General features: G+C 40.9%; 1 protein-coding gene across 4 annotated transcripts in view; it reads right to left on the bottom strand.

The window, feature by feature from the left end:
- Positions 1–26,865, bottom strand: part of kynu (kynureninase) — a 177,074-nt gene that overhangs the window by 39,272 nt on the left and 110,937 nt on the right. For all 4 annotated transcript variants that reach the window (XM_078403379.1, XM_078403381.1, XM_078403380.1 and 1 more), the window contains one exon: positions 18,434–18,580. In XM_078403379.1, coding sequence (XP_078259505.1) covers positions 18,434–18,580 — 147 coding nt within the window. The remainder of the gene's footprint in view (positions 1–18,433; positions 18,581–26,865) is intronic.

Raw genomic sequence — 26,865 nt, forward strand, 5'->3', positions numbered from 1 at the left:
AGGTATTAGCTACAGAGCGAGGTTGGACAGAGTTGGATTGATTCTCTGGAACTCTGGAACGAAGATGTCTGTTCAGCTGGCCAACATACTCGCACAAGGATTGTGGGCCGAATGGACCATTCCTATGCTGTTCTATGTTCTATTTGGAATATTATCTGCAGTTATGTTTGTCCCATTACAGGACGGATGAGGAAGCTTTGAAGAGGAAGCAGAAGAGCATGTTGCCTGGAATAGAGAATATTAGCCATTCGGAAACATTGGACAACATGGGGTTATTCTCTCAGGAGCACTGAAGACTGAGGAGAGACCTGATATAAGTTTATGAAATCATGAGAGGCATACCTGTATATGGGATAGATAGTCAGAGTCTTTCTCCCAGAATGGATATATTAGTGGGCATAGATTTGATGAGAAGAAGAAAGTTTAAAGGAGATTTGTGAGGCACGTTTTCTTCACATGGAGAATGATGGGTGCTGGAATTGCACGGGCAAGGGGGGGGGGGGGGGGGGTGGTGGAAGCAGATGCCATGGCTATATTTATGAAGCAATTTTGACGGGTACATGAACAGCCAATAAATAGATGTATATAGACCATGTTCAGGCAGATTGGTACTAAATATATGGCACAGACATGGTGGGTTGAAGAGCTAGTTCCTATGCCACACCGTTCTATGTTCTTTCTCTGACAGTTCATTGCATTTATCTTCTCCTTAGTGGATCACCTCATATTCTTCAGGACTCATTTCCTTCTACTTTTGCTGCACTCATTAGTATTGTTCTGCAGCTGAAAACTATCCCCTTAGTATCAACGCCACTACCAATCGTTACATTGTCTACAAACTTACAAGTCATACATTGTTTGTCAATGTATAGAATTAATAGCAAGAATCCCAGCACCATTCCCTATAGGACACTGTTTGTCACTGGCTTCCAATTGCAAATACAACACTCAATCATCACTTTCTGACTCTATTACGAAGCCAATTTCAGATTCAATTTACCTTCAACCCCTTGGTCTCTTGCATTTCGGACCTGTCATCCATAACTAAAAGAAGTTGTCCTATTATTGTCACATTAGATCTTTGTCAGAGCCTTCTGTGTATAAATTTAATAACACATCTATTGTATTGCCATCGTAACTGAATGACAAAAATACTTCACTGACCATGAAGTGATTTGGAAGGTGGAGACTGTGGAATTGGAAATGCAAATTTTTGTTCTTCTTGGTATCTCAAAATTGGTCAGCAACAGCTTGGATCCCAATTGGATCCCAATAGGTCACTAAGATCACTGAAGGAACGCTAATAATATCCAGGCCTCAGATGGTAAAAGATGGGTAACAAGAACTGATGCAACTTGAAGATAGTCAAGTTGACAGTCGGTTCTGTATTGAAAAGGATTCAGACCAGATATTCAAGCAACATATTACATCTCTTGCAATGAATCAGTAGCAAGGAAGCAAATGATTTGTTTCTGTACTATTAGCATGAAGAAAATTAATTAGAAGCTTCTTCTAATCATTATGTTATTGATTATGGATTACATTACTCATAGGCTATTGAAAGAGATCCAGGCATAATTGAGGGAACTAACCCATTGATGAGAAAAATATTAAAGAACTAGACCAAGTGAACCTGTTGGGCCCAAACCTCTCCTGCATTGGTGCAGCACCCTCTCCCCCCTCTCCTCTCTCCCTACTACTCCCCCCTCTCCTCTCCTCTCCTCTCCTCCCCTCTCCCCTGCCCTCTCCCCCACTTTCCCTCCCCCCTACTCCATCCCCCTCAACCCCCTTATCCTCCCCCCTCCCCCTCCCCCCTCCCTCCCTAGGAGATAGATTTAAACTTTAAAATGTGAGTAACTTTTAAAATATAACACGGGGGTGGGGGATGGAGAGGGGTGGTGTCGGTGAGGAGGGGGGAATGGGGTGGGGTGGGGAATGGGGAGAGGGAGCCACTGACACCATCCTTCCAGCGGCCATCTTCTTTCTCCTTCACTCCAAAATTCTTAAGGGGTTGGACAGGCGAGATACAGGAAGATTGTTCCCGATGTTGGGGAAGTCCAGAACAAAGGGTCACAGTTTAAGAATAAGGGGGAAGTCTTTTAGGACCGAGATGAGAACGTTTTTTTTCACACAGAAAATGGTGAATCTGTGGAATTCTCTGCCACAGAGGGTAGTTGAGGCCAGTTCATTGGCTATATTTAAGAGGGAGTTAAATGTGGCCCTTGTTGCTAAATGGATCAGGGGGTATGGAGAGAAGGCAGGTACAGGATACTGAGTTGGATGATCAGCCATGATCATATTGAATGGTGGTGCATGCTTGAAGGGCCGAATGGCCTACTCCTGCACCTATTTTCTATGTTTCTATGTTTCTATGTTTCAATGAAACTTCTTCCATTAGCACCAAAGGGACAATGGTGAGTAAGGTGGGCCTAACATTGTCGAGCTATCATGTACCGTTTTGTCTGTAGTTCAGGAACAAACAAACAAATAAACAGACAAGAGGTTTAGTATACGGATAGCAGAAAAGAGGATACATTATAAATTTCTAACATAAATGCACATTCCTGCATTACTTTTATAGTTATTTGGATTAAAATACTGTCCAACATCACAAACAGCATGAGCAATGCAAATTGATTTATCTTGTAATTTATATATTGCAGAAATAGGGCTGAAACAATGGCTTTATTCCCCTTAATGTGGTGGATCCACAGAGTCAATTAATATATATTTTTAATTATACTGTTTCAATCATGCTTGAAACTTTCCCTTTCAAATATTTCAATTCAACATCTCTCCCCTTTCTCTCTGCAAACATTATCTACTTGGTATGGGTAAATGTTTAACTAGGTATCATTTCCATGGAGATGTGGGTGAGTGCTGAATATGTACTGTGTACCTTTCCAAATTACCTTGGTTTCTAGCAGGGTGAGGTATCTCAACGGAGCAGTTGAATTCTGGGGATATTAGTAACATTTCAAAATAGCTGAATGCACAGTCTGTTTTCTAATTTGAAGTGACCTTCAAAAGATCGGCACATTTAATGGGTAATGACATTTATTATGCCATGACATTTAATATATTAACTTACTATATTCAACTTAAGGCAGACTACACTAATCAAATGATACATTCAGATCACTGTTCAAAGTTATCATGCAAAGGCATAATTTGTTTCACAAAATGCTGGAGTAACTCAGCAGGTCAGGCATCTCAGGAGAGAAGGAATGGGTGATGTTTCGGGTCGAGACCCTTCTTCAGACTGAATATTATGCAAAGGCATAATATTTTTCTGATTAGAACATTGGCTGTTTTCATTCAGCTCACAACAACCTAATCAACGTTTCTGGTCACAGTACTTGAAAGATATAACCACCTTATCTCTGTGACATCAAAGCACATTCTGTGGATAAATAATAATTTACCATTAGAAAATGTATTTCAATACTTAGTAGAAAGGTTTTGCACATACTGAAATTCAGCATGGTGTAGGTAAAATATGGTACAAAGAGAAATGGAAAAATAATGTTGAATGTGGCTATTACAATGAAACATAAAACCACCAGCTCTACTCACAGTTGTGCCGTTTCAGAGACAGTATTTCAGATCGCAAAGCCAAATGAGAGTATGTCCCAAATTCAGGTCCGCCAACCTCATTAACAAACCCGGGGCTATATTTCATTAAAACAACTTCCAATACTGAATTTATACTTTGATCAAAGAATTGCAACTACCAAATAATTGTTATCTGCTGGAGATGGTGATCAATTTCAAGGCACTAAAATGAAACTCACTGCATTTCTATGTCGCAACCACAGGAAGCATGAACTCAACTTCACTTGAGGAAATAAATCAGATTTCAATTTAAGATCAGTTTAGCTAATTAATTCTAGGGCTTATATCCCACAGTGGTCAAAATGAAACTGTGTTAATAAGCTCTTCTCACAAGAGAGTGATCTGCAGAAATGGTACTTTCACCTTAACTTCACTGACTATTCCGACAGCCATTATTAATCCAATTGGTTATATCATTCACTGGCTCTCCTCACATTTCTATCTACAACTCACTTTGATAATATGTGCTCCCAATCCCCTGTTTATAATTGGATTGTGCATATTTCTGATTCTACTGAAGGGAATTTTACTGAGTCAAACATCTCTGTAAATGCAAACTAGGAAACAGCCTCCTGGAGTCTTTATTTAAATCACTAGCTGGTTTCAGAACGTTCCGATCAATCAATGGTACTTGTCAGTTACTTTTTCCTACGGAGTAAAACCATCTTCAGTGAACAACAAATTCTATGTGCTTGAAGCGAAAATTGTAAATGCTGGAAATATGAAACAAAAACTAAAAATGCCAGGAGCGTTTGGCAGGCCAGACGGCATCTGTGGAGAGAGAAAATGGGCAATATTTCAGTGCAATGACCCTGCATTAGAATTGGAAACAATGAGGAAACAAAACATGTTTTAAATTGCAGACAGGTGGACAGGGATTGTCTATGTCAGAATGGAGGCCTAATTGTCTTGGCAACATAATTAGTTTTGGTACCAGCAGTTGGAGCGAGTGAAGAAACAAAGGGATATATTGGCTGGGAATCTTAAAATGAGAATGCTGAAATAGTCAACAGATTGTGCAATATTTGAAGAGATAGAGAGAGAAACAGGTTACAGGTCAGAATGTTATAGCCGGTCAATTTTGACACAAGCAGGAAAGGCTGGTTTCTGAAACTGAGGGTAAACCAGATGGAAATCCAGTGCAAAAGCATAGTATTTTTAAAATGGGCATTCCTGGAGAAGAAGTGGCAATGAATTTAATGGCAATTGATGTAACCCAAGCTTGTTTCCTCATGTTTCCAGTCGGGGTAAAATACGGGCTCTGTTTCTCACTTGCCTGACCTTCCAAGTTTTCTATCATTGTCTTTTTTTGTTCCACATGGTTTTCATTCTTCCTTTTAATTTTTATTGGGGATATTCTGGTAATTCACCAAACAGCATTAAGCAGCAAAACGTCCATTAAGTTATCTATATATTAAAACTCTTGTTTGTTTGTTCCTGAACTACAGCTAAAACAGTACACGATAGCACGGCAATTTTAGGCCCACCTTACTCACCATCGTCCCAGGGTCCTTTGGAGAGAGTTTCATTGAATTCGGTGTTATATTTTTAAAGTTATTCCCATTTGAAAGTTTTAAAACTGTGCATGCGCAGTTGGGGCCCCGTTGATCTGGTACTTACATAAGATGGCCACCACATCCGTGTGTGCACAGTACAAACACATCCATGCCTGCGCAGTTAGGGCCCGTTGATCTTGGGTACGAGTAGGGCTCGGCCGCCTGTCTCTTGGGGGCAGGAAAGCCAGGCCTGGTGCCGTAAGAAGCAGGGAGGGGGAAGTGGTGGGGGGAGGGGGGGAGTGGGGGAGGAGAGGGTGCTGCACCAATGCAGGAGTGGTTTGGGCCCAATGGGTCTAGTATATTCTAAATCTCCATATTTAACCAAAACCTAACTGAAATGTTTTCTTGCATCTTTGTATTCATTTAACTTTGAAAACCTGTCCTTTTATTGTTACAGCTGCCATGATATTTCATTAATTTCACATCACTTTCCCTGCATTTTATACATACTGATGCTTCTCATAGTATTATATTAAAACTGTGCGCCTTAAAGCATGTGGAGTCTAAAACGATCGGTGTCTTTGGTCGTTTTGATGTTTAAATACTGTTAAACAAGCTCAATTATAAATATATTTCTCTGGTATTGAATTATACGAAATGAAGTAAATTACATGAATTTTATCAAATTGTTGTACCAAAAACCACCTTCATTTAGTGACAAATATCAAATGATGTAACATTTTACCTTAAATTAACAATGAAGGTATTTAAAAGACTTTTAGATTGCCATATTTGATATGCAGGGAATGGAGGGATGTGGATCCTGTGCAAGCAGATGAGATCAGTTTATCTTGGCCATCATGTTCAGCACAGACATTGTGGGGTAAAGGGTCTGTCTCTGCACTGTACTTTTCTATGTTCAAAATACATAAATTCATAATTGATAGGAGCAGAATTAAGTCATTCGGCCCATCAAATGTACTCCGTCATTCAATCATGGCTGATCTATCTTTCCCTCTTCACCCCATTCTCCTGCCATCTTCCCATAACCCCTGACACATTTGCAGTTGAACATACGTTTCTCTCTATTTCAATAGCAGGAAGCCCAGCCATGATTAGTTGTCACTGTCGAAATCATTGTGTTTCGCATTGAAATATCACAGCAATCATGCATTTAATGATTTGCCCACCATACAAATCATATGAAATGCATGATAAAAATAGTTGTGGCCAACACCGCAGTAAAGGATACATTGCTGCCTGGAAATGTATCCTGACCGGGTGTGCTAAATATGTTAAGAAAGTTCATGACATGAATATTGGAAGCGTGAAAGTTGCCATGGTACTCTCACTCGACATATTTTCATCGGCCACCCACAAGTTTCCTGTGGGTGCCATTGATTTGCTCAGGTAATGGGTGTTAGCTTCACATCTGAGGAGGTTAGACAAGATTATGAAGACTACAGTACTTTTTTAAATTGCTGATGAGCTACATCAATACTGGTGGGGAGTTGTGTTAAAATCAGGCTCATGTAAATTTGCCCAATATTCATCTCTTTGTTCATAGATTAAGCATTTAATTTCAGTAAACAATAAATATACATCACTGTCCAATTGCTGACTCTACTTTTTTTGTTACCTGATCAGACCTAAATAGATAATAAAATAAACTGTACAAAAGAAGAAAAAAACTAATTATTCATATTTATTTCCTTTTGGAAGACAGGGAATATCAAAATCAAAGGAAAAATTAAGTATTTTGTGATCCCCACTGTTTATTTTTCAGTTCTAATATTAATTTCCTTGCAAGTCACTGAATAATAATAAAGAAAGGGATTTATCATACTTCATATTATCTTTTTATCAGTTTGGATAATGTCACATTGTGCAGATCTCTTTTGAAGATCATCATCAAAACTTCCTTCAGAATTCCTTTATTCTTTTAAAAAATGTCTGAACATTATTATAACAATACTCAGTTATAGCAATAAGCAGAGCCTAGAAACTGTAGAAGTGTATTTGGCTTAAAAAAAAGGGAAATACTGAATTACTTATAATTTTAATAATCTTTTTAATACTGAGTAAAACCATAACTTGCATCCCGAAGGCATAGATCAACGATGGATAATCAGTTAGGATATACAGAGGGAGGGTCATGTCTCACTGTCTTGAGTAAATTATTTGAGAAGGAACAAGATTGCTGGAGAATTGCCTGCACTGATTTTAGCAAAGTCCTACAAGACAAAAATATCAGAAAAAAAGCCCATGAGACCCAAGGGATAATAGTAAGTTGGATCCGAAATTGGCCCCATGGGAAAATATAAAGAGTAATTGTTGAAAGGGTTTATTTAGACAGGAAGGTGTTAGAGTGGGGTTCTGCAGTGCTCAATGTGATCTTTGTAAAGATGTATTATTGTATTCCATTTCAATGCCAGGAATATGACCAAGAGGTTTGCAGCTGATGGAAAAATTGAAGTGTTTGATGGTAAGGAATAAAACTCAACTTTGGGAAAAGTATTAAACCATGAATAAACTGCTGAAAGAGTGAAAATTCAATCTAGAGAACTATGCAGTTTGGGGAGGGCAAACAAGGCTGAGGAATATACAATAGCTGTTGGCAAATTGACATGTGTAGAGGAATGAAGGGACTGAGAAGTGCATGTCCACAGATTCCTGAAAGTGTAAGCATGTGTGCTTTAGGTGGTTAAGAAGGCATCATTAATGACAAGGTAATAACTAAGAGCAGGGAGGTCATGCTGGAACTGTAAGATCACTAGTTAGTTCTACATAGTTCCAGTCACCAATAATAATCTTATACGTTTCAATAAGATCCCCTCTCCTCCTTCTAAATTCCAGTGTATACAAGCCCAGTCGCTCCATTCTTTCAACATACGACAGTCCCGCCATTCCGGGAATTAACCTAGTGAACCTACGCTGCACTCCCTCAATAGCAAGAATGTCCGTCCTCAAATTTGGAGACCAAAACTGCATACAGTACTCCAGGTGTGGTCTCACTAGGCCCCTGTACAACTGCAGAAGGACCTCTTTGCTCCTATACTCAACTCCTCTTGTCATGAAGGCCAACATGCCATTAGCTTTCTTTATTATTATTCTTTCATTAATTGATGGGTATTCTTCACAGTCCATCAGCAACGTTTCAATTAAAAGTATTTTCCCCAGCTTGATTTAATATTATTTACCAAGGGAATGTGTAGTAAAAGATGTTAATAAAAACAGGCAATGCTAGAAACACTTATCAGGTCAAGCAGCATCTTTTGAAAGAGAAACAGAGTTAATACTTCAGATTTCTAGGACTTTTTTGTTTTTTTAAATTTTGAATTAGGGCAGAATACCTGAACTCTAAATTTTGGATGGTAGGAAAAAAATATTTGACAAAATATTTGTTAATTTGACAAAATATGACAAGCTTCCCTAACACTTCTCAGTATTCATTTCCTTGTAAAATTGCAAGGTTATTTACTTTAGAAGCAGAGGTATCTGTCATTAAAGGATGGTGTGAGCATTGTTACCTGTCACCAAAGGGATCACTGTAGATGATTTTAGAACCTAAATTCTAAGTCTACCACTCACTAAAACCTGTGATTAAAAACCCTGCCTCAGAAAAGCAATCACAAAAGGGAAATCTTCCTTATAAGACAATTGATATATTTGATCCTAAATCAACAGTAAGGATGAAACAAAATCATTTTAACCCTCACTTTTCCTTACAGTTGAGAAATACTGGGGCAGCTAAAGCAACCTACAAATCATTTCACAACACTTTATACAGTTGCAATCTTTTATGAATTGCTTTATGAAGTTGATCATCGAAGTAGAAACTTGAGTGCTCAGTAATCCAGGCTCACAACAATATGCTTTTGTACCGTTTTTTTTGCCGTTAGAGAAGATTTATTTCTGAAGTAAAACACAATAACATGTTTTTCAAGGTCATTTTACTTCATGTTGGATCGGCACAATCACTGATAGGAAGGGGACTTGGGACCAGCAAAAATCTACAGTCGGGATGATAAAATTAAGAGACACCAAGTCAAAATTACAGGGAATTGGAATCAAATATTAAGTCGGTGGGGGATTGGGAGTGCTATCAGGATATCAGTGCACAGTCCAAGGGAGAGGCTGAATTACAAAACTAATTGACTCAATTGACAGGCATCCTAGTTCTGGGTAGACTATGTTGTCCCCCCAAAAATACTTCTCATTGGTCTTTCTCAGGTCAATATAGTCCAGAATCAGCAACTGTGCAAAAGGAAGTGAGGAATAAATGCAGGGAATTAACTAAACCATTAGAAGTCACTGCGCTGCATGAAGTACTCATCCGCCTGCTTATTTAGGAAGACAAAAACACAAACAGAAAGATTTGTGTTCAAATAAATTAAAGGAAGAGAATGCTAAATTTGCCATTAAAATGTGATTTTTAAAGCTCCCTTTAATTTTGACTTAAAGAAATCCAACAACTCCATCTACAATAGGAGGTCCTCAGGAAGTTGAAAGCTGTTCGAGAGATAACTATTTCTAGATGTATTTATGGTGTCAAGATCTGTGCCCAAGAAACTCATCTGTGTTGTGTGGGCCAGGAGATGATTTTGAATCTGATTGCCACATTATTTCCTACAAAAGATAGATAATTTTGTTAATATTTAGATAGAATCCTTCTTCCACTCCACTGCATATTTCAAGTATTTACCACTACTTGAGGTGTCTTTTTCCTTGCTGAATAATTACTCTGCCTGTTCTAATTTAAATTGGTGCTGACTGTTACTGAGTTGCTTCAAGATGAGCAGAACTGGAAGAGTGTTTTATTTTAAAACGAACAGCTGAAAGGCATTAAAAATCAATTAAATAATAAAAATCCATTGCAGGTGAGCGAAGCTGTGCAAACCAACTTGCGGCACCACACTGATTCTTCAAAAAAGATGGGGGCTGGAGAGCATAGGAGCCACCTCCCAGGGTGAAGTAGAGATATTAACATTAATATTATTGTGCTTAGCATATTGCTTTCCTGGAAGAAAACCAAGCTTGGTTAAATTGTTTAGGTATTAATTGGACCTGAATAGAAAATGAAGGTAATGCCTTTGTGGAGATGTTAACATTCTTAAAACTCTTACGCTGATTGAATTGATTTTCCTATTAACCCAAAAAGGGAACCATAAAAAGTAACTTTATACTGTATATAATCATATGCAACCTGCACCATAGATTTTATGGCATATCTACATGTAGAAAATGAAAGGGGGCGTTCAGTGTAAAGCTACTGCATGCAGATTAAAAATATATCTTCTAAAAGGTTCAATGTCAAATCTTGCCTCAAGAAACTTGATAATGAGTTTACTCAAAGTGGAGTGCCAATTTATGCTTGGAGTCATGGAATCATAATCAGCTATTTGACAGAAATCGTGCCAAATTAGTTGCAACCATTATTAAATGTAATATGATTTTGACACCTAACAAATCATGGCAACTGTTCAGGGCAGCAGAAATGACATCACATGAGGATAAACAGCACCAACTTAATTCAACAACACTTTAACCTAATTCAACTGCTGGGAAAGTGACAAAGTCATTTTGATTTGGATGTCTGCTTTTCCTTCCCAGGTTAGTTATAAAATGTACAGTTAATCTAGTGTGAAAAATAGCTAAAACAATAATGTTTGCAAGATTGTATAAATATAATTTATTTTTAGACTCTGCCCACAACACCCCCCCCCCCTCCACCCAAAATTAAAATCAAAGAATGTAGCTGAGTGATCTGCAATTATTTTTTTCAACTGGAAATAAAGGTTGGCTGAAAAGTAATCTTTGAAATCTAAAAATAACCAAACAATTTAGTTATGTTTTTTGTTGCTTTTAAAAATGTTAGATTTTCTCAGGAATTATGCCTAATATTTCACTTTCACAGATGGCTTTGCCACCTTTTTGTAATAGATTAAAATGTGTAGTGCTTACTTTGGAACTGAAACAAAACATGTTATGCACAAACTGAATATTGTGTTTATCTACATATTAGACATTTTCATAATAATTGAACTCTTTAAGTCAGCAGCAGGTTCAGCATTTATTGCCCATTTCAGTGTCCCACCTGGATTTGCACCCTTTACTTCAACCGTTGCAGTCCTTGGGCCAAAGGTACACCTATAGCACTGACAAGTAACGTTGCCAGAATCTTTATAGTGAGGTAATATGGACAGAAGGGCATATAAAATTACAGAAGATTTTATTCTTGCTGCGGTCTGATGTGACTTGAGTGGTCTTGAGAGATAGGTGAGCCTTGGTAATGGGGTAATAGCAATAGAGGTATAACAGTTACAATTCCTGGAACGTGGGTTTGATGCAGACCTTGTCAGTGTGGAATTTGCAGTCTTCCAGTGACTGTGTGGGTTTCTGCTGGGTGTTTCAATTAAGTCCCATGTCACTAAGATGTGCTGGCAGGTTAATTGACTCTATTGGTGGTGGAGTGAGTGAATATTTATGGTGCTGTATCGTTGAGTCTGCACTTGTCCAGGCAAATGGAGCATAATCGATACCACTCTTGACTAAAGTGCAGAAGATGGAAAAATGGCAAGATTCCTGGGATCCAGTGCATAATCACGGCACAGAATCACAAAAATCTTAGAATGGCGAAGCGGTGAATGTGTGAAAAAAAAGTTTTATAATTAAAAAACAAGAGAATAATGTTGGAAAGAATAAAGTCTATATTTGACCAAACAAATACCCTGAGTATGGAGGCAGAGAATAAGGGTAAGGTTTTGTGACTGTCCTCACAAAGATGGGAATGCAACCAATATTTAAGGAAAGGAAGAGAGTAAATTGCCGCGGCTCCAGTTACAAATGTTCAATACAGAAGTGGTCTCAGAGGAAAACTGCTAGCATTGTACCACTGTTTAAAAAGAAAGAAAAATATAAATCAATTAATTACAGACCAATTAGTTTAACTTCAGTGGTGGAAAAATTATTGGAATCCATTCAAAGAGACAGTATAAACATTTGTTTAAAAGGGTAAAGATTAATTATGGCAGTCAGCATGGATTTGCTGAAGGAGGATCACATCTAAATAACATTTGAAGTTTTTAAGCAATTGAAAATCAACAGGGGCAATGCGTTTGATGTAATCTGGGTGAACTTTGGCAAGTCTTTTGGAAGGTCACAAATGAATGGCTAAACAAAAATAAAATCAATAGAGATATCAGCAGCGAAATTAAAAAGACGTACAGAATGCTTTCCTTTATTAGCCAAAGCATAAGAGCAGGGAAATTATGCTGGTGATTTTTACAACACGAGTTAGGATAAACTTTGGGTACAACATATTGTTTTATTCTTTCGTATTGGAAAGATGTGATTGCAACAGAGAGGATACCATGATTTACTAAAAATATTATCTGGGGCAAATAATTTACTTCTCATAATCATAGACATACATATCGGGGGGAAAATTGGGTCATTTGGCCCACCACATCCATTCCAAACTCCTGTCCATCTACACAAATTCCATTTTGCTGCATTAGTTTCTCTGCCTCAGATGCCTATGCCTATGTCTAAGCAAAGATCAGATAAACTAGGGTTATCCCAGAGCATAGAAGAGTAGCACAGGACCAGACCCAACAGCCCACAGTGTCTGTATCGGCCATCATGTCAATTTAAACAACATCTGCCTGCACATGGTCTTTATCCCTCCATTCCTTGCTGGTTCATGTGCCTGTATAAATCCCTATTAAATATTGCGCTCGTATCTGCTTCCACCACTGCCTTTGGGAGTGCATGCCAGCCACCCACCACTTTGTGCCGAACAAAACTATGTAAACCGCCTTAAACTTTCTCTGTTTCATCTTGAGTTCATGCATTCTAGTATTTGACAGCTTCACTTTAAAATAAAGGCTCCAACAGACTTCCCTATCAATGCCTCTCTTTATTTTATATGCAGTATCAGGCTGACCCGCAGCTCCCAACACTCCATTGAAAACAATCCATGTTTGTCCAACCTTTTCCTTATAGCGAATACTCTCTAATCCAGGCAGCATCCTATAAATCCTCATCTGCACCCTCTCCAAAGCCTCCTCATCCTTTTATATTACACCCATCAAACAGTGCATGAATGGATTTAGTTCATTTTAGTTTTGAGATACAGCGCGGAAATAGGCCCTTCGGCCCACCAAATCCTTGCCAACCAGCGATCACTGCACACGAACACTAGGAATCATTCACAATTTTACCAAGCCAATTAGCCTACAAACCTGCATGTCTTTGGACTGTGGGAGGAAACTGGTGCTCCAGGAGAATGTACAAACTTCACTTGGATTGCACCCGTGGTCAGCATCAAGCCTGGGTCTCTGGCACTGTAAAGCACCAGTTCTACCGCTGCACCACCCGGGCATTTGAAGAGATCTGATCTGTGGTTTATGGACTTGGTGCTGATATATATGATTAAATTGGGTGGCTCTTTTTCAACCAGCATGAATGCATGGGGCTGAATGGCCTCCTAATGTGAAAAGAAATGTTGGTGATGCCATGCATGGTGGGATTTTGCAGCCACTGAATGGAAAAAGTATGGGGAAAAAGAAGCATACAGTGAACACGTTGGACACGTTAGAGGCAGGAAACATGTTCCCAATGTTGGGGGAGTCCAGAACAAGAGGCCACAGTTTAAGAATAAGGGGTAGGCCATTTAGAACTGAGATGAGGAAAAACTTTTTCAGTCAGAGAGTTGTGAATCTGTGGAATTCTCTGCCTCAGAAGACAGTGGAGGCCAATTCTCTGAATGCATTCAAGAGAGAGCTGGATAGAGCTTTTAAGGATAGCAGAGTCAGGGGGTATGGGGAGAAGGCAGGAACGGGGTACTGATTGAGAATGATCAGCCATGATCACATTGAATGGCGGTGCTGGCTCAAAGGGCCGAATGGCCTCCTCCTGCACCTATTGTCTATTGTCTATTATCTATAAATTGCTGACACATTCATCCTGCACATTGAAAGAAAATAGTTAGCAAAATATAGATAAAGGATTGCTGGTAACTTCTGAAGTCAACAGTGCCAATTCGGACTGATACTCACTGATGCGCAAAAGACAAAGACAAGTAAGCAAAAGGTAAATGATAAAATATCAGATTAGGAGGTGGATGAGAATCTTCGAAATTTGCTGCAACAAGGGAAAAATAGAAATGTGATCCACCTCTCCAGAGATGCTGCCTGACCCACTGAGTTACTCCAGCATTTTGTGTCTACCAAGGTGATCAATGAGTCTGCCAGATTGCATGCCATATGCCAGGATTACACCTGTCCTTTAAAACATCAGATTAAATTAATTAAAATTTAATGTACTGGAAGAGCTCAATGGGTTAGATAGCATCGGCAGAGGGAATGGACAGATGACATTCCAGGTAAGGATCCCTCTTCCGAATGATCGGGGGTGGGTGGGGAGAGAAAGCTAGCAAAGAGCAGTGGGATAGTGACAAAAGCTGGAGGTGAAAAGGCAACAAAATGGTGTCAGGTAAGGAAAGAAGAGAAGAGTGAAATGGAAAGCTGGAGAGTGAGATGTTAGGCCAAATGGGTGGAAGGGGAAAGGTAAAGAGGGAATATAAGGAAATATGGGACTATTGGAGAGCTGTATTGGAGCAAAAAATGAACAGGGTGACTGGGGTGGTGGAAGATGTGGGAGAGATGGACATGCGCTTGGACGGGGAGATATTACTTGAAATTGGAAATCTCAGTTGATGAGCAACCAAAATCATCAAATCATCCAAGAGGAGTGGGGGAAAATGTGAACACCACCGAAACACTTCCAGGAAACCTTGTAAAAGACCTGACACAAAGAGCCTCCAAATATTGTGCCCAACTAGCAATTCAGTTTTGATGTAAAAACAAAGAACTGCAGATGTTGCAAAATGCTGGAGTAACTCAATGGATCCGGCATCATGTCTGGAAAACATGAATAGTTGACGTTTCAGATGACCTGAGTCTAAAGAAGGGTCCCCACCCAAAACGTCACCTATCCATGTTCTCCCGGGATGCTGCCTGGCCTGCTGAGTTATTTCAGCATTTTCTGTATCTTTCAGTTCAGTTTCGTTTTCAGATTTTCAGCATCTGCACAATTGAATGAAATTAACCTGCAGAAGGAGCAAAAACAAAGGTGCTCTGGAAGGTTTGAAACCTGGAACAATGCAAATCTGTATTGCCTTAAACCTTTGTGCACAAGACTAGAGAGGAAATTTAAATTAGAATCTTACATTGCAGAAGTGAGAGAGCCAGCAACTGAACTACAACTTAAATTGCTGCAAGGTGACAAACTCATTGTGACAATATATTAGGTTGAAGCAGAGGTAATTTTCATATGACTTGCACCTTGTGTCCTGTCAGGTTAAATAAAATTATTCTTCCTGTGGTGAATGCTGTAGGGGTCTGAGGTAACTAAGGTGATACTTGTTCTCTGGGTAACCATCTGGAAAGATGACAAAGAAATGTAGTGTGTGAGGAAGATAATTGAAACACCAATATTATGTATTTATGGTAACTATGGAGCTGATCTTCAAAGACTGCTCATAACAAGCACCCAGTGGCCTGCCCTTGCTGCCTGCCCTCTGACTCAGTCATTGTGTTTTGGGTCACATTCGTAAACGGGAGCCTCATTTTAGCTTGCCAGTTGTGATCATCTAGTTTCTATACTAAGCTGACAAGTTAGATCTCAGGTGGGTGCTTTCAACTGGCCAACTGAACAAAATGCAGCTCAGGTCAAAATGATGGCCCTTTCTCAACCCCAATGAGTTTCTAATGTTGGCTGGTCATTTTGCAGCTGAGAAACAGGAGGACAGTGTTTGCGAAATGGTACCTATCTTTTTCAAGATGTGAAATTGTTCTATAGAGTCAAACAGCAGGGAAAAAGGCCCATCAGCCCAACTCATCCATGCCGACCAAAATGTCCCATCCCTGCTAGTCCCATTTGCGTGTGCCCGGCACATATTCCTCGAAACCTTTCCTATCCATGTACCTGTCCAAGTATCTTTTAAAAACTGTTATAGCAGCTGCCTCAATTGCCTGCTCAGGCAATTTGTTCCATATACACACCAGCCTCTGAGAGAAAAACATTGCCCCTCAGGTTCCTATTAAATACAGTTATTTCTCCAAGTACCACTTAAGTGAAACCAGCCCCACAATGCCTGCTTCTACCTCTTTCCTCAAATCCACAAATAAAACTGCCCAGGCAGACCCATTGTTTCTACCTATTCCTCTCCCAATGAACTCATCTCCACATATCTCAACACTGTCCTATCCCCTCTCCCCACCCGTCCCCCGTCCCCCCCCCTTGTCCAATCCCTTCCTACCTATGTCCAAGGCACCTCACACGCTCTTCGACTCTTTAATAACTTACAGTTCCTGGGTCCCCGTTCACTCATCTTTACCATAGACATCCAGTCCTTCTGCACTTCCACCCCCCATCAAGAAGGTCTCAAGCCCCTCCGTTTCTTCCTTCCAAAAATCCAACCAATTTCCCTCCATTAACACTCCCCATTGTCTCGCGGAACTTATCCTCACCCTCAACAACTCCTCTCACTTCCTCCAAATTGAAGGTGTAGCCATGGGCACTCCCATGGGCCCCAGCTATGCCTGCCTTTTTGTTGGTTATGTCAAACAGTCGTTGTTCCAGGCATACACGAGCCCTATCCCTCAACTCTTTCTCTGCCACGTCGACGACTGCATTGGGGCTACCTCCTGCACACAGAATATAAGGACGTACCTTCAGAAAGGAGACGAGGAGGACACAGGGTGGTCAATCTGTGGAAGTCATTGCCACAGAAGGCTGTTGATGCTGTCAATGGATATTTTTGAAGGCAGAGATTGATAGATTCTTGATTCATACAGTTGTCAGGAGTTATGGGGGAAGGCAAGAGCATAGGGGTGAGAGGACGAGATTGAGCAGCCATTATTGAATGACAGAGTAGTCTTGATGGGCTGAATGGCTGAATTCTGCTCCTTTCACATGGACATGAGCACCTCATATTTCGCTTTGGTAGCTTACAACCCAGCGGTATGAACATTGAATTCTCTCATTTTATATGACTTCCACAAACGCTTTCCTTCCCCCCCCCCCCCCCCCCCCCCCACCTCCTTCCTCCACTAAAAGTTGTCTAATGAGTTCCACAACTCACAACTATGTATCCCACGGGCTCACACCTGTTTCTAGCCAACAGGCAACCTATTGGGGAACCTCCTCGCCTGAGGTCATCTGTTGCCAGCCCCAATTTGTCCTGTTTATTCTTCTCTTCCAGCTTTGTTCCCCTACTCTCCCTACTACAATTAGACTGAAGAAGAATCCCAAATCGAAACATCACCTATCTTTTTCTCCAGAGATGCTGTCTGACCCGTTGTGTTACTCCAGCATTTTGTGTCCATCTTCGGTATAAACCAGCATCTGCAGTTCCTTTTCATTACTTGTGTGACTCCCTTGTGTGACTCCCTTGTGTGACTCCCTTGTGTGACTCCCTTGTGTGACTCCCTTGTGTGACTCCCTTGTGTGACTCCCTTGTGTGACTCCCTTGTGTGACTCCCTTGTGTGACTCCCTTAACATTATTCACGTCCCTTTTTTCTTTATTTTTTAAAATAAATGCCAGACAGAGAAGATTAGTTTAATTTGGCATTATGTTTGGCATGGACAGTATGGACCGAAGGCCCTGTTCCTGTGCTGTGCTGTTCTATATTCTACAGGTATTCATAGGTGATCTTTGAAGATTATTCGCACATTTTAGAGCACAAACCCACTGTACAAAAAGCTGATTTCTAGCCCTTCTGTACCAAGGATCAGCCTGCCTGGTTGCAGTATACGTTGTGAGCTTTTTTCCCTCGTCCTTTCTCCTCTGCGAAACAATGATGCTATTCCATTATCCACCCACAGCATAACATTTTTTATTCCTTTTCAGAGGTCAAGTCAAGAGAGTTCATTTGTCATATGCATCAGATATGAAGCAGAACAATTAAAACCCTAGCAGTGCAGCTTTACAAGCATATTAGATGCAATATGATTGTATGTGTTATTGCATTTTTATTGATTGTTCTTATTGGTCTTATTGTTGAACTGCAGGTAATTTTTCATTTCACTGCACATTTATGTGTATGTGACAAATAAATGACTATTGACTATTAACTATTGATAAGAACAACAATAAATACGCAATAAATTATTAGCTATTCTAAAGTAAACTACACCATGATAGTGCAAAATCCACAATATATAGAGCAGCCATAGTAGTATATAAAGGAACCACAGTAGTGTAGAATAATTTATTCTCAATTTCAACGGTGCATTGGTCTGTGAAACGTACCTTGGCATGTCCTGCTCTTGTTATTGAAGCCATGTCAAAAAGCTGTCCTGTGTAATATTGTACTCCGCTGAACAGTATTACAGCAATACTGTCACCATCTCTTTCTATTGTAGATAAAATGTCTTCTGTTCTCAGAGTCTCTTCATCCTGGAAGCAAATGGTTGATTGGGTATTTTTTTAAATAGAAAATATAATGAATTAAATTATAGTTCTTACAATCAGGATATTTTATCAGATTAATATATTTTGATTCAATGTACATAAAGGCTTTGTACTTTAAAAAGATTAGGTTTCAACACAATTCCAAAAAAAATATTTAATAAAAGTAACCAAGTTCTTTAAAAAAAATCACCATATCCACAGTTTTTAAATCAATCATTGTTTTTTCCTTAAATCAAATAGTTATCTCCTCTAAATACATAACTGGTATATATGGGCAATTGACAAAAACATTTCATATTGAAATTAACAGAATTAACAGAGTGAAATTAACACTTTTCACTCTTTTTAAAAAAGTACTTTGCACATCCATCTTATACAGCCTCATGCGAAAATAAATCTAAATACTTTAAGGATGAACCCTTGTTTCCAAGATGAATGTACCATCAGGGAGCCTGGGGTGATTTCATATTGTTGATGTCAAGAATGACAGGGCAGTCATTTAATTATCCTTACCCATACTTTATAAAAGGGATCATGAAAAATAAATTTGAAGATGAATAAATTTGAAGATTAATTTCCTTCCTTGCTCAGTCCAAGCACTCGAGGCCCATAGGGCGGCACGGTGGCGCAGCGGTAGAGTTGCTGCCTTACAGCACTTGCAGTCATGAAGACCTGGGTTCAATCCAGACTACAGGTGCTGTATGTATGGAGTTTGTACATTCTCCCCGTGGCCGCGTGGGTTTTATCCGAGATCAGTTTCCTTTCGCACTCCAAAGATGTACAGGTTTGAAGGTTAATTCGCTTGATATAAGTGTAAATTGTCCATAGTGTATGTAGGAAAGTGTTAATGTGCGGAGATCGCTGGTCAGTGCAGACTTGGTGGGAGCAAGGGCCTGTTTGATTTGATTTTAATGTAAAAATGTATTTTTATAATAATAATAATAATAATGTATTTTATTTATATAGCGCTTTTCATCTACTCAAAGACGCTTTACAGAGATTTAGAGAACATAGGGAAATGAATAAATAGATAAATAAGTAAATAAATAAACGAACAGAGAAAGGAGACAGAAGGTGAGGTGACCTTCAGTGGTTGAAGGCAGTACTGAACAGGTGAGACTTCAGCGATGTTTTGAATGTGGTGAGTGTGGAGGAGTCTCTAACGTTTTGGGGTAGTGAGTTCCATAGGGTGGGAGCAGCGATGGAGAAAGCCCTGTCCCTCCAGGATCTGAGTTTGGTCCGGATGTGGGGGGATAGGAGATTGGCAGCAGCAGAGCGGAGGGTGCAGGTGGGAGTGTGCCTGTGGAGGAGGTCGGTCAGGTAGGATGGGGCCAGGTTATGGAGGGCGTTGTAGGTTATGAGGAGGATTTTGTACTGGATTCTCTGGGGGATGGGGAGCCAGTGGAGTTTATAAAGGACGGGGGTGATATGGTCACGGATCGGGGTGTGGGTGAGTAGACGGGCAGCGGAGTTTTGAATGTATTGAAGTTTACTGATGATTTTTGAGGGTGCGCCATAGAGGAGGCTGTTGCAGTAGTCCAGACGGGAGGTGATGAAGGCGTGGATGAGGGTTTCTGCAGCTGTGGAGGAGAGGGATGGATGGAGACGGGCAATGTTTTTGAGGTGGAAGAAGGCTGTCTTTGTGATGTGTTTGATGTGTTTGATGTGTTATGCCATTAAATTGTTAATTACCATTACTGAGGAATCTAAACAGTTGTTTGAATAGGTGGCTGGTTATGGTATCTGACTACTTGTAATGCAGGAACTAAGACTGAACAGAAAAGAACCTAAATGAGTATAAAGAAGCAGCCATTACTGAAACTAAGAAGAGCAACACAGTGGCACAGTGAAGCGTTGCTGCCTCACAGCACCCAAGTCCCAGGTTCGATCCTGACCAAGGGTGCTGTCTTTACAGAGTTCGTACCTTCTCCTGGGTTTTCCCGAGAAAATACGCAAAACATCACCTATCCATGTTCTCCAGAGTTGCTGCCTGACCTACTGAGTTACTCCAGCACTTTGTGACCTTTTGTGTATTGACCTGCATCTGCAATTCCTTGTTTCTCCTACTTATACATTTATAATTCCTTACACAGTTACAGTGGACAATCGACAATAACAAATTCTGTTCCCCCCCTCCCATGGTCCGTTATGATGACGGTTTTCTGTATCTTTGTAAATCTGTTTCATGCTCTTTGTAATACAGCACAAAGTCCGTTCAGTGACCAGAACTATACAAAATATTCTGGCTGTGTCTTAATTTGTATTTTATAGAGTTCCAGTATGAGATCTCTGCCCTTAGATATCAGAAATACAAATAAAGTATTCCATCTGCTTTCTTAATTATCTTATATACTTATCCTGTGGTCTTTAGGATCTGAAGATATGCATAGCAAGGTCCCTCTTTTCTTCCAGTTCATTATATCCAAAACATATTGCTTTATGTTATTTGCATTTTGCTATTCACTTTAGCAGACAATTATGTCATGCTGTTAGTTTCACACTACATCTGAACTGCTATAGTTGCTTTATTTCACAGAACCAACTTGCTGGTTTTAGCACCGAAAAAAGAAATTTCAGGAGCAACTCCACAACAATATTCCATGTAATAGACTTTGATGTTATTTCAAAGAAAGAGGATTGGAATAACAAGTTTTAAGGTGATAACCTTAGAAAGAAGGGTGGCTTGTGAAGGCACCATCGCCAACGAAAGGGCAAAAGGCAAGAACAATAACAAAGAGTAAGAGTTTGGTGCTTCATGGAGACGTAAGGAGAAAAGACTGGATGACAATATACAGTACAGCTAAAGAAGCACAATAAGCAGAGAAACCACGTTGATGGAGAATAATAAGGATCAGATCATTGGGTGAATGGTAAGATTGCAAAACAGAATACATGTAGCTAGATTGAAAGGTTGATTTATGGAATAGATTCAACAGGAGGCACACACGGTGATGGTTGAATACTCGTTGTAGAGGGTGATAAATTGTACATTAAAGTCTCAACAACAGAAGGACATGTAGTGGGCAATGGAACTGAAAATTTGATTTTTTTTCACACAGAGGGAGGTGTGTATATGGAACAAACTGCCAGAGGAAGTGAAAGATGCATGTACAATGATAGACCCAAAGTGCTGGAGTAACTCAGCGGATCAGACAGCATTTCTGGAGAAAGGATGGGTGGCGTTTCGGGTCGGGACCCTTCTTCTGACTGGTACAATTAGATGTTCTAGTAAGAGTTTGGTAGTTCATGGCAGGTACAATTATGACTTTTAAAAGACACTTGGACAGGTACATGGATAGCAACAATTTGGAGGGATATGGGCCAGGCACAGGCAAATGGGACTAGCTCAATGAGGCACAAAATGCTGGAGAAACTCAGGGGACAGGCAGCATCTCTGGAGAGAAGGAATGGGTGATATTTTCTGAAGACTGAAGAAGGGTCTCAATCTGAAACGTCACCCAATCTGTCTCTCCAGAGATGCTGCCTGCCCCACTGAGTTACTCCAACACTTTGTGTCGATCTTCGGTTTAAACCAGCATCTGCAGTTCCTTCCTACACAACTCAATTGGGCAACTTGTTTGGCATGGACAGACTGGGCTGAAGGGTCTGTTTCCATGCTGATTAGCTCTCTGACTTTCTGAAATGTCACATTTTTTCATGTCATAAATTTTTCATCTCAATGCACTTGTGGGATTTAAATGAAAAGTAGAAACTAAATGACTTTTCTGCCTACTCGTTTGACCCTGATAGCTCAATGCTTTGTCATCTCAGTACTCAGCCTATATATTTTTTAATACAATTATATTGTTACATTTTTAATTTGCAATGACAGGTACTCCAACATTGGATATTACAGAACAAGACCAGCAAACGGGATTACAATTTAAATGTTCACCCGTTGAGTCAGAGTGATTTTGCTTGAAACAGGCCATTCAGCCAACTCATCCATGCTGACCTGTTGGCACCCATCTGTATTAATGCCATCTTGCAGGATGCCATAGCATTCAAAACCCAAGCAATTCAAGTGCTGTCTGCACACTTCTAAAATGCTGTCAGTGACTCTGCTTCCACTGCTTTCTCCTACAGTTCATTCTGGTACCTACCGCTGTCCAGATGAAAAAAGCTCCCACTCAGGTGCCCTGCAAATCCTTTACCTAAAACTACTTTGTCTAAGTTGCATTCACCTCTGAAAAGGGAAATAAAGTTTTCTGCGGTCTAACCTAACCTATTTATGCCTCTCATACTGTTTATATACCTCAATCATGTCCTCTTTTAACACCTTTCTCTCCAGGGAAAACAGACCTATCTACTCCAGTTGCCCACCACATTGGCAACAACTCCACCAGATGTTGTGTCATCTGCAAATTTACTAATCCTATATCCATGATGAAATCACCCAGGTATATTACAAACACCAATGATCCCTGAACCAGTAGTCACAGGCATGCAATCACAAAAACAGTCCTTGATCATCATCCTTTGTCAAGCCATGCCAATTTTAGATCTAATTTGCCAATTTGACTCTTATGCTGTTGTCAGTACAAATGACAATTAAACATTCTTGACCATCTTGTCCACCTCCTAATTTATGGAGACTCACATTTGGATTTCACCTTCCGCTTCACTGAGTTCTGAGAGTCTTTTTTCCAATGTTGTAAATGTCAAATACTAAATGACATAGCTTTAAGGTGAGAGGAGGGAAGTTTAAATGAGATTAACATGCAAGTTTCTTTTTCCGCAGAGAGAATGGTAGGTGAAAGGAAAAGGTTGCCAAGGGAAGGGATGAAAGCAGATACAATAGCAATAGTTGGAAGGCATTTAGACAGCCACTTTAAGTATTAAGGTGAGAGGACAAAGATTTAATAGGAACCCGAAAGGCAACTTTCTCATACTGAGTATGGTGGGTATGTGGGACGACCTGCTGAAGGAAGCAGTTGAGGCAGATAGAACAGCAACCTATAATAGACATTTGGACAGCTATAATATTTAGGGAAGGTTTAGAGGGGTATGGGTCAAACGTGGGCAAAAGGGACCTGTTTAGATCATGCTTCTTGGTCGATATGGACGAGTTCGGCCAAAGGACCTGTTGCTGTGTAGTATGACTCTATGACTGGCAGAGAATTGAGAGATCTATCCCAGGAGCAGGTGTATGGGCAGCATAAGGCAGTATGGTGGCCAGTGCCGAAAAAAGCATGCATCATGCTGAACGACTACCATCCAGTTGCCCTCACACCGATAATTATGGTGCTTTGAAAGGTTGGTCCTCTCCCACATCAAAGCCACCATCCCTGCCTCACTAGACCCACATCAGTTCACATACAGAGCAAATAGATCCACAGAGGACGCCATCTCTCTGGCTCTTCATACCATCCTGACTCACCTGGAGAGACAGGGCACATACGTGAGGATGCTATTTATAGACTATAGCTCTGCCTTCAACACAGTCATCCCCACCAAACTCACCTCCAAACCACCAGCTAGGCTTCAGCTCACCTATATGCAACTGGATCCTGAATTTCCTGATGGAACGCCCTCAGGCAATGAAAATGGGCCTCCACCTGTCCTCCACCACCACCCTGAGTACTGGCACACCGCAGGGTTGTATATGGAGCCCCATCCTCTACTATCTCTTCACACATGACTGTGTCCCTGCATTTGCCACCAACACCATCGTTAAATTTGCGGATGACACAACGGTGATCGGGCTGATCTCCAACGGCGATGAATCAGCCTACAGAGCGGAGATGCAGAACCTGGCGAGGCTGGTGCTCAGAGAACAACCTGTCCCTAAACACTACTAAGACCAAGGAGTTAATTATCAACTTTAGAAGGACAATTTATTATGGGGAACAAAGAAATGGCAGACGAGTTAAACCGTTACTTTGGATCTGTCTTCAATGAGGAAGATACACACAATCTCCCAAATGTTCTAGGGGCCGGAGAACCTAGGGTGATGGAGGAACTGAAGAAAATCCACATTAGGCAGGAAATGGTTTTGGGTAGACTGATGGGACTGAAGGCTGATAAATCCCCAGGGCCTGATGGTCTGCATCCCAGGGTACTTAAGGAGGTGGCTCTAGAAATAGTGGAAGCATTGGAGATCATTTTTCAATGTTCTATAGATTCAGGATCAGTTCCTGTGGATTGGAGGATAGCAAATGTTATCCCACTTTTTAAGAAAGGAGGGAGAGAGAAAACGGGTAATTATAGACCAGTTAGTCTGACATCAGTGGTGGGGAAGATGCTGGAGTCAATTATAGAAGACGAAATTGCTGAGCATTTGTATAGCAGTAACGGGATCATTCCGAGTCAGCATGGATTTACGAAGGGAAAATCATGCTTGACAAATCTACTGGAATTTTTTGAGGATGTAACTAGGAAAATTGACAGGGGAGAGTCAGTGGATGTGGTGTACCTCGACTTTCAGAAAGCCTTCGACAAGGTCCCACATAGGAGATTAGTGGGCAAAATTAGGGCACATGGTATTGGGGGTAGGGTACTGACATGGATAGAAAATTGGTTGACAGACAGAAAGCAAAGAGTGGGGATAAATGGGGCCCTTTCGGAATGGCAGGCAGTGACCAGTGGGGTACCGCAAGGTTCGGTGCTGGGACCCCAGCTATTTACAATATACATTAATGACTTAGACGAAGGGATTAAAAGTACCATTAGCAAATTTGCAGATGATACTAAGCTGGGGGGTAGTGTGAATTGTGAGGAAGATGCAATAAGGCTGCAGGGTGACTTGGACAGGTTGTGTGAGTGGGCGGATACATGGCAGATGCAGTTTAATGTAGATAAGTGTGAAGTTATTCACTTTGGAAGTAAGAATAGAAAGGCAGATTATTATCTGAATGGTGTCAAGTTAGGAGGAGGGGGAGTTCAACGAGATCTGGGTGTCCTAGTGCATCAGTCAATGAAAGGAAGCATGCAGGTACAGCAGGCAGTGAAGAAAGCCAATGGAATGTTGGCCTTCGTAACAAGAGGAGTTGAGTATAGGAGCAAAGAGGTCCTTCTACAGTTGTACCGGGCCCTGGTGAGACCGCACCTGGAGTACTGTGTGCAGTTTTGGTCTCCAAATTTGAGGAAGGATATTCTTGCTATGGAGGGCGTGCAGCGTAGGTTCACTAGGTTAATTCCCGGAATGGCGGGACTGTTGTATGTTGAAAGGCTGGAGCGATTGGGCTTGTATACACTGGAATTTAGAAGGATGAGGGGGGATCTTATTGAAACATATAAGATAATTAGGGGATTGGACACATTAGAGGCAGGAAACATGTTCCCAATGTTGGGGGAGTCCAGAACAAGGGGCCACAGTTTAAGAATAAGGGGTAGGCCATTTAGAACGGAGATGAGGAAGAACTTTTTCAGTCAGAGAGTGGTGAAGGTGTGGAATTCTCTGTCTCAGCAGGCAGTGGAGGCAAGTTCGTTGGATGCTTTCAAGAGAGAGCTGGATAGAGCTCTTAAGGATAGCGGAGTGAGGGGGTATGGGGAGAAGGCAGGAACGGGGTACTGATTGAGAGTGATCAGCCATGATCGCATTGAATGGCGGTGCTGGCTCGAAGGGCTGAATGGCCTACTCCTGCACCTATTGTCTATTGTCTATTGTCTATTGACACAGAATGCAGAATACGCTCCAGCCCTTATCAATGGAGACGAAGTGGTGAGAGTGTCCAGCTTCAGGTTTCTGGGCACACACATTTCAGAGAATCTCACATGGTCCACCAACACTGCTGTGCTAGTAAAAAAAGCACAGCAACGGCTGTTTTTCCTGAGAACGCTAAAAAAGGTTGGTCTGCCACAACAACTACTGATGACCTTCTACCGTTGCACCACAGAGAGCATACTGACATCCGGCACCTATGTGTGATATCTCAGCTGCAAGGCAGCGGACAGGAAAGCTCTTCAGCGGGTCATCTGCAGAGCGCAGAGGATCATTGGGACACAGCTACCAGCCCTGGAGGACCTCTACAACGCACGCTGCCTCAGGAAAGCCACCAGCATCTATAAGGACTCCACACACCCATGCCACCCTTTATTTGAACTATTTCCATCTGGCAGACGTTACAAAGCCTTCTACGCCCGCACCTCCAGACTAAGAAACAGCTTTATCCCTAGAGCTATAGCTGCTCTGAATCGGTCCTGCTGAGAGCCCGCCATGATCTGTCTCCGCCCCCAGGGTCATCTGGCACAACTGACCCCTGCATGAACCTTTTTTTTTGCACTTTACCTTGTTTCCCCTCTTTTCTTCCCCCCCACCCCCCCCTTTT

Source organism: Rhinoraja longicauda, chromosome 8 (genome assembly GCF_053455715.1).
Source record: "Rhinoraja longicauda isolate Sanriku21f chromosome 8, sRhiLon1.1, whole genome shotgun sequence".
Lineage (NCBI taxonomy): Eukaryota > Metazoa > Chordata > Chondrichthyes > Rajiformes > Arhynchobatidae > Rhinoraja > Rhinoraja longicauda.